Consider the following 9,096-nt stretch of genomic DNA (forward strand, 5'->3'; position numbering starts at 1 on the left):
TTTAACTACATGAGTGAATCTCAGAGTTCCCTGTATAATTCAGCCTGCAGACTTGAGCCTTTATATGGTCACAGAACCCCTGAGCCCCATCTAATTTCCTTGTGATTTAAAGTAGGGGGTACATTAGTTTATCCCACTTTGTAACAATTCAATTGTTACTATTTTGATATTTAAGAGTCTAGTGTACAACTCAGCCTGCAGCTTTGTGCCTTTTTATGGTCACAGAGCCCCTAGGTGACATCCAACATCCTTATTAAAGTAGGAGGTACATTATCCCATATAATACATTTGTGATGCTCAGAGTTCCCTGTATAACTCAGACTGCAACTTTGCGCCTTTATATGGTGACAGAACCCCTCAGTGACTACTAATATCCTTATCATTTACCGAAAGAGGGTAGGGGTAAATAATCCCTTATACAACATGAGTGATACTCAGAGTTTCCTGAATAACTCCGTCTGCAGCCTTGTGCCTTTACATAGTTACAGAACCCTTCAGTGACTTCTAATATCCTTATGATTTAAAGAAGGGGTTACATTATCCCTAATACTACATTATTAATACTCAAGAGTTCCCTGTATAACTCAGTCTGCAGCCTTGTGTTTTTATATAGTCACAGAACCCTTCAGTGACTTCTAATATCCTTAGCATTTACAGTAGGTCTTACATTATCCCTAATAATACATGAGTGCTACTTAACCTGCAGCCTTGTCCCATGAGGCCCTAATTCATATATAATTTCAATAAATATTGTCAGTGTTGGACTGGCCCACCGGAATACCAGGAAAACTGCCGATGGCCCCAAGTGTCAGTGGGCCCTCCTGCTTCTAAACATTTGGCCTATTTCATGGTCATTATCAATTTCTATGAGAACAAAGAAGCGAAATAGACGGATTAATAGATTATAGTATGTAAAGAAAAAAGACTAGGAGAATAGAGGTTGAGTGAGGAGAGGAAAAATAATATTACTGAGAGTGGCCCCTGGTCTAAGGTTTTTGGGTGGCTCCTGGTGTCCCAGTCGGACACTGTGTGGGGGTCCCTGAGGTATCAGTCCCAGTGGGCCCAGGACCCCCAGTCCAACACTGAATATTGGTAAAACAAGCAGTGGCTTAACTAGATGTACTGGCCCCAAACAAATTAACCCTAGGGCCCCCAACATATTCAAAGGTTGTCCTGTTTTATCCATACAGTATATGTTGAAAGTGCACATGAATTAGGGCCTTACGGGCCCCTATAATTTATGGGCCCCTCTGCAGCCGCAGGGTCTACTTGCTCTGTTTCTCCTGATTCCCCAGCATTGGTAGTTCAATGGTTTCCAAGGCTCCGTTGTCAGTTCCCTGAGAGATTGATTATCTTTTTTCCCTATTACCATTGGGATCAACCATCATTTTTACCGGCCGGTAATCCTGGAACCCGCCAGCGACCCGAGGATTTGGTGCAGGAGTCGGCCAGAACCCACCCAACCCGCGGGTTTCAGGCAGGTCCGGAATTCACCTGCACATTTTTGCTGCGCACCAGCGAGACCGGTGGGAAGTAAGGAGAAGGAGTGCAGGAAACGGGTCTGGGCCCAGCCAAACCCTGGGAACTGTCCTATCCTGAAACTATTGTGGAACATCAAGACAATTACTGATACAGATATCCCGGACACTTCAATCACAGTTGTCTTAAATTATTCCTCCCTCTCTGCTAGCCTGTACAGAAAATGATCCATTCCTGTTGATACTGCAAAGGCCCTCATCCTAATGAAACGGAGACAGACTGATAGCCTAAGAAACTGACCCAATCAACTGGCTGAAATCCAGAGTTTAGACCTACCTCAACTAAAAAAAACACAGAGGTTTGCAAATTAATAGTTTTATTGGATGTAATTCACAAACATTGACCCACAAATTATAGGTATTCCCCTGTACTAAGTACAATTCAGCAGGAACAGTCCCTAAGTTTGGTAGTTTGCTCATAGGCTGTACCGAGAGTTCACATAAAACTATAACTATGTACTAATATATCCCCTGTACTAAGCACAATTCAGCAGGAACAGTCCCCAAAGTTTGCTCAAAGCCTGTACAGTAAGATCCCATAAAACAATGGCAGCAAAGGTATTCCACTGTACTTAGCAAAATTCAGCAGGAACAGCCCCTATGTTTGCTCATAGCCTGTACAGAGAGATCCCATAAAACTATGGCACCATCTCTACCTACTATAGCTGCTATCCCAAAGCCACACTCCCTTCCCAAATGTGTTGCAAGGACCCCAATATTTGCAGAGACCACTGCAGATGCTAGGTGGTAGCTGAAGAGAAGAACATGTAGATGGCTTTTAATCTGACATATGCTCTTCATATAATGTGGAAAGTAATTGAAAAAAGTCTTTATTTCTGGGGAACAATCTGAAAACAATTGAACTGAAAATTTGGAAGGTAAACAACCGCTTTAAGTATATGGCACCAGCTAAACAAAAACTGTTCACTGGCTCCATATCCATCACCACTGACCCCAATAAGAAACAACACTGACTACTTACCTGGGATTGAACATAAGGGATACAAAACTGCTTTTGGGCTCCAGAATCTTCAATCGAGGCACCTTCTAGGCATGGAAAAAGACCATTTCCCATGTTCCTAAAAAACAAAGCGTTGAGTTGGGTGAGTTGGGGACAAGTGGAGGTACAGACAGCTGAAACATTACATGACGTCTATATCAATAGGAAATACTGTGTGTAGACCACTAACCAGCTTTGAAACATAAAGCTCTATAAATACACCGACACGGACTCTCTCTAACGTACAAGGTCATGCTGGAACACAAACACCCCAATTTACCGGACTATACTAAGTCTTCGGAAACAGACTTTAACCTCAATCCCTGAGCAAGATTGGCTGAACATATTCCAAATAATCACAAAATGCTCAATAAGCAATAAATACCAAGAACACTAGGATCCACCATCTCTACAAGCCAAGGACCCCCCCGGTTCTACCAGACTGAGCAACAGCAGCAGCACTGATTGGAACCATGGCTGATGAATGAATGGACCCAACAGATATGGCAGCGCAGTAACTGCACTGACTCAATAGGCCACACATACAAAGCAATGCTCTGTGTACTTAATAGTCTGTGTATGTGCTGCACATCAAATTAGAAAAAAATGTCATATAAACCGCACTCATCAACAGGGGACACTTCCCCTTTAAGAGCAGGGGACAGAGGTGACTTCCACCTGGAAATGTGACCGTTGGTTCAGTCCGTTGGTTGGCCCTGTGGTGAGAGGTAAGAGTACTTTCCCTCTGGGAGATTTTTTGCCAAAAAACCTTTATTTTAGTGGAAAAAGAGGAGGGAATGTGGGCAATGTCCCACAGAGATGAGCAGGTGTTGTGCCTCTCCCTGATTTTAGTGAATTTGGATATTTTTCCCCTAAAATGTGCTTGGGAGATGCCTTTAATCTTAGTGCTGGTTGGGGGGACACAGACTTTTTGTGGATTTGGCATTATGCAGGGCTGCCAGCAAATATTCACATTATCTACAGAAGGAAACTTTTGGGGACCCTGTAGCACACCATAAGGAACTAGGGGTGGGAAGCAGAGGCACGTGCCATGGGACAGTTGGGGGTGATGAGTGGGGGACATACAGCAGGTCCCATAAGAAGAGAGGAGACTTTACACCTAGGGTTTGACAGTTTGGTTTAGTCCGTTGGTTGGTTAAGTGTATATTCCCTCTAAGAGATATTTTGCCAAATAACCTTTACTATAGTAAAAACAAGAGGGGGAAAAGGTTAGGTGACGCCCCCAAGCAGATGTTGCTCCTCTCCCTGATTTTAGTGAATTTGGAGATTTTTCCCCTAAAATGTGCTTGGGAGAAGCCTTTAATGTTAGTGCTGGTTGGGAGACACAGACTTTGGCAGTTATTTAGGGCTCTCTGCTAATTGACTGTGTGAGGAAACTTCAGCATTCTAGAGACTGAGGCTCAGTACCTGCTGGAACTGATACAAAGCTCAAACTTTAGGGAAATACATTTCTGCTTTCCTCTGTATTAAATAGGAAATATTAAGCGCTAAATTCCTTAACTTGCCTTTATATTCTCTTTCTATACAGATTGCTACAGTGCCTTTCCTGCATTTTGGACCGCGACTTCGGTGATTCACACCTGCCCATTAACACCTGGGGAGTTTTTTTTTTTGGCTTCTCCATTGTTCATATAATTACATCTTTATCTGAACAGTGTAAGAGAGCCAGGGGTTCCTTAGGGAGACCCCCCCCCCCTTGGGGTGCCCCGGCCTTGTGCCGCCCCCTATATTTTTTCCCCATCGGAGAATCTTCTTTAAGAGGTAATCTTGCAAATTCAAACTGATTCAGCACATGATTTTTCTTCAAGCGAGTCTGTCGTAAATTCACTTGGGGGGCCGGCTTTGTGCATATGAGCCCCATAACGGCTACTGTATATGGTATTTATAAGAAGCCAATCCATCAACAGCATTAATAATGGGCTTTAAATCATTGACTGGAACAAGTTTCAACAAATGGAGAATATAGATAAGGAAATAATTAAATGGGTTGTTCACCTTTAAATGTATATTTAGTATGTACAGGATGCTACTTCTAAGCAACTTTTCACTGGTCTTCATTAAATGTTTTCGATAGTTTTCTGACTCTTCCAGCTTCAACAATGGGGTCACTGACCCCATCAAAAGACCAAAATGGTCTGTTAAGGCTACACATTTATTGTTATTGCTACTTTCTTCAGCACATGGTTGCTAGCGTAATTTGGACCCTAGCAACCAGATAGCTTTAATTGCAAACTGGAGAGCTGCTGAAGAAAAAGCTCAATAACTCAAAACCCACATATAATAAAAAAGGCAAACCAAGTGCAAATTGTCTTAGGATATCATTCTCTGCATCATACTAGAGTTCATTTAAAGGGGAACAACTCTTGACTTCATTTTGGCTGATTAAGTCTATTGTCCTCTAGGTTTCAACGGATTGACAAGAAGCAGAGAAATCCATCTCTTCTGGTAATGCCTCAGTGTAAAACAATCCTCTTCTCATCTGAACTGGTGTTTCCCTTTCACTCTTCTATATAAGCTCTCCTTAAAGCAGCTGTCTGTCTGTCTGCTTCCTTTTATATATATACGTATATAAATATATATATACACACAATATAATATCATCATACATACATACATAATATATATATATATATTATTGCACTCTTAACAATCCACAGCTGCCTGGGTGCTGGTCAACACATTAGTATGCAGTGAACAAACAAGCCACACTCCAAGGACCTAATTTTTGAAAAATAAAGGTGAAGTTTTATTCTCAACGTTCGACTCCTTAAGTGGGGCCGTCTTCAGGAGACTCTCCTGAAGACGGCCCCAGTTAAGGAGCCAAAACGTTGAAATAAAACTTCACCTTTATTTTTCAAAATTAAGTCCTTGGAGTGCGGGCTTGTTTGTTCACTGTATATATATATATATATATTATATAATATATATATATATATATATATATATATATATATATAATCCAGGGAATTCCAATCACTACGTTTATTAAATTTTTCAAAATAAAATGCCCTTTATTCCTGGCATGTTTGCCCATAAAAACCCAAACCCCTTTCTGTCTCTATTCTCCTCAGAGCAGAGCCACTTAGTATTCTGTCCCTAATGCTTTTTCTTTTCACTTACAGATGCTGTACTCCGTCCTGAAGGACTTCAGGGCGGAATTTACGGACTTTGAGGCCCTCGCTTCTTATTAATGGCACAACCTTAGGAACTGATAAATAATATAGGATTTTTACCATAATAAGAAGCGAGGGCCTCAAAGTCCGTAAATTCCGCCCTGAAGTCCTTCAGGACGGAGTACAGCATCTGTAAGTGAAAAGAAAAAGCATTAGGGACAGAATACTAAGTGGCTCTGGCTCTGAGGAGAATAGAGACAGAAAGGGGTTTGGGTTTTTATGGGGCAAACATGCCAGGAATAAGGGCATTTTATTTTGAAAATTTAATAAACGTAGTGATTGGATTCCCTGGATTATATATATATATATATATATATATATATATATATATATATATATATATATATATATATATATATATATATATATATATATATATATATATATATATATATATATATATATATACAGTGAACAAACAAGCCGCACTCCAAGGACTTAATTTTGAAAAATAAAGGTGAAGTTTTATTTCAACGTTTTGGCTCCTTAACTGGGGCCGTCTTCAGGAGAGTCTCCTGAAGACGGCCCCACTTAAGGAGTCGAAACGTTGAGAATAAAACTTCACCTTTATTTTTCAAAATTAGGTCCTTGGAGTGTGGCTTGTTTGTTCACTGCATACTAATGTGTTGACCAGCACCCAGGCAGCTGTGGATTGTTAAGAGTGCAATATATATATATATATATATATGTATGTATGTATATATATATATATGTGTGTATATATATATATATATACGTATATATATAAAAGGAAGCAGACAGACAGACAGCTGCTTAAGGAGAGCTTATATAGAAGAGTGAAAGGGAAACACCAGTTCAGATGAGAGAGGATTGTTTTACACTGAGGCATTACCAGAAGAGATGGATTTCTCTGCTTCTTGTCCATCGTTGAAACCTAGAGGGACAAATAGACTTAATCAGCCAAAATGAAGTCAAGAGTTGTTCCCCTTTAAATGAACTCTTAGTATGATGCAGAGAATGATATCCTAAGACAATTTGCACTTGGTTTGCCTTTTTTATTATATGTGGGTTTTGAGTTATTGAGCTTTTTCTTCAGCAGCTCTCCAGTTTGCAATTAAAGCTATCTGGTTGCTAGGGTCCAAATTACGCTAGCAACCATGTGCTGAAGAAAAGTAGCAATAACAATAAATGTGTAGCCTTACAGACCATTTGTCTTTTGATGGGGTCAGTGACCCCCATTTGAAAGCTGGAAAGAGTCAGAAAACTATCGAAAACATTTAATGAAGACCAGTGGAAAAGTTGCTTAGAAGTAGCCATCCTGTAACATACTAAAATATACATTAAAGGTGAACAACCCATTTAATTATTTCCTTATCTATATTCTCCCATTTGTATGAAACATTGTTCCAGTCAATGATTAAAGCCCATTATTAATGCTGTTGATGGATTGGCTTCTTATAAATACCATATACAGTAGCCGTATGGGCTCATATGCACAAAGCCGGCCCCCCAAGTGAATTTACGACAGACTCGCTGAAGAAGAAATCATGTGCTGAATCAGTTGAATTTGCAAGATTACCTCTTAAAGAAGATTCTCCGATGGGGAAAAAATATAGGGGGCGGCACAAGGCCGGGGCACCCCAAGGGGGGTCTCCCTAAGGAACCCCTGGCTCTCTTACACTGTTCAGATAAAGATGTAATTATATGAACAATGGAGAAGCCAAAAAAAAAAACTCCCAGGTGTTAATGGGCAGGTGTGAATCACCGAAGTCGCGGTCCAAAAATGCAGGAAAGGCACTGTAGCAATCTGTATAGAAAAGAGAATATAAAGGCAAGTTAAGGAATTTAGCGCTTAATATTTCCTATTTAATACAGAGGAAAGCAGAAATGTATTTCCCCTAAAGTTTGAGCTTTGTATCAGTTCCAGCAGGTACTGAGCCTCAGTCTCTAGAATGCTGGAAGTTTCCTCACACAGTCAATTAGCAGAGAGCCCTAAATAACTGCCAAAGTCTGTGTCTCCCAACCAGCACTAACATTAAAGGCTTCTCCCAAGCACATTTTAGGGGAAAAATCTCCAAATTCACTAAAATCAGGGAGAGGAGCAACATCTGCTTGGGGGCGTCACCTAACCTTTTCCCCCTCTTGTTTTTACTATAGTAAAGGTTATTTGGCAAAATATCTCTTAGAGGGAATATACACTTAACCAACCAACGGACTAAACCAACTGTCAAACCCTAGGTGTAAAGTCTCCTCTCTTCTATGGGACCTGCTGTATGTCCCCCACTCATCACCCCCAACTGTCCCCATGGCACGTGCCTCTGCTTCCCACCCCTAGTTCCTTATGGTGTGCTACAGGGTCCCCAAAAGTTTCCTTCTGTAGATAATGTGAATATTTGCTGGCAGCCCTGCATAATGCCAAATCCACAAAAAGTCTGTGTCCCCCCAACCAGCACTAAGATTAAAGGCATCTCCCAAGCACATTTTAGGGGAAAAATATCCAAATTCACTAAAATCAGGGAGAGGCACAACACCTGCTCATCTCTGTGGGACATTGCCCACATTCCCTCCTCTTTTTCCACTAAAATAAAGGTTTTTTGGCAAAAAATCTCCCAGAGGGAAAGTACTCTTACCTCTCACCACAGGGCCAACCAACGGACTGAACCAACGGTCACATTTCCAGGTGGAAGTCACCTCTGTCCCCTGCTCTTAAAGGGAAGTGTCCCCTGTTGATGAGTGCGGTTTATATGACATTTTTTCTAATTTGATGTGCAGCACATACACAGACTATTAAGTACACAGAGCATTGCTTTGTATGTGTGGCCTATTGAGTCAGTGCAGTTACTGCGCTGCCATATCTGTTGGGTCCATTCATTCATCAGCCATGGTTCCAATCAGTGCTGCTGCTGTTGCTCAGTCTGGTAGAACCGGGGGGGTCCTTGGCTTGTAGAGATGGTGGATCCTAGTGTTCTTGGTATTTATTGCTTATTGAGCATTTTGTGATTATTTGGAATATGTTCAGCCAATCTTGCTCAGGGATTGAGGTTAAAGTCTGTTTCCGAAGACTTAGTATAGTCCGGTAAATTGGGGTGTTTGTGTTCCAGCATGACCTTGTACGTTAGAGAGAGTCCGTGTCGGTGTATTTATAGAGCTTTATGTTTCAAAGCTGGTTAGTGGTCTACACACAGTATTCCTATTGATATAGACGTCCATGTAATGTTTCAAGCTGTCTGTACCTTCCACTTGTCCCAACTCACCCAACTCAACGCTTTGTTTTTTAGGAACATGGGAAATGGTCTTTTTCCATGCCTAGAAGGTGCCTCGAATTGAAGATCTGGAGCCCAAAAGCAGTTTTGTATCCCTTATGTTCAATCCCAGGTAAGTAGTCAGTGTTGTTTCTTATTGG

General features: G+C 41.1%; 1 protein-coding gene across 1 annotated transcript in view; it reads right to left on the bottom strand.

Annotated features, from left to right (window-relative positions):
- Window positions 1–7,290, bottom strand: part of LOC121396441 (neurofilament medium polypeptide-like) — a 151,765-nt gene extending 144,475 nt beyond the window's left edge. Inside the window, exons 1-2 of the mRNA XM_041571348.1 lie at window positions 7,273–7,290; window positions 6,586–6,627 (exon numbers count right to left, since the gene is read on the bottom strand). Of these exons, the coding sequence (XP_041427282.1) occupies window positions 6,586–6,618 (33 nt within the window). The 5' untranslated portion in view covers window positions 6,619–6,627; window positions 7,273–7,290. The remainder of the gene's footprint in view (window positions 1–6,585; window positions 6,628–7,272) is intronic.
- Window positions 7,291–9,096: the final 1,806 nt, after the last annotated feature.

Source organism: Xenopus laevis, chromosome 7S, assembly GCF_017654675.1.
Source record: "Xenopus laevis strain J_2021 chromosome 7S, Xenopus_laevis_v10.1, whole genome shotgun sequence".
NCBI lineage: Eukaryota > Metazoa > Chordata > Amphibia > Anura > Pipidae > Xenopus > Xenopus laevis.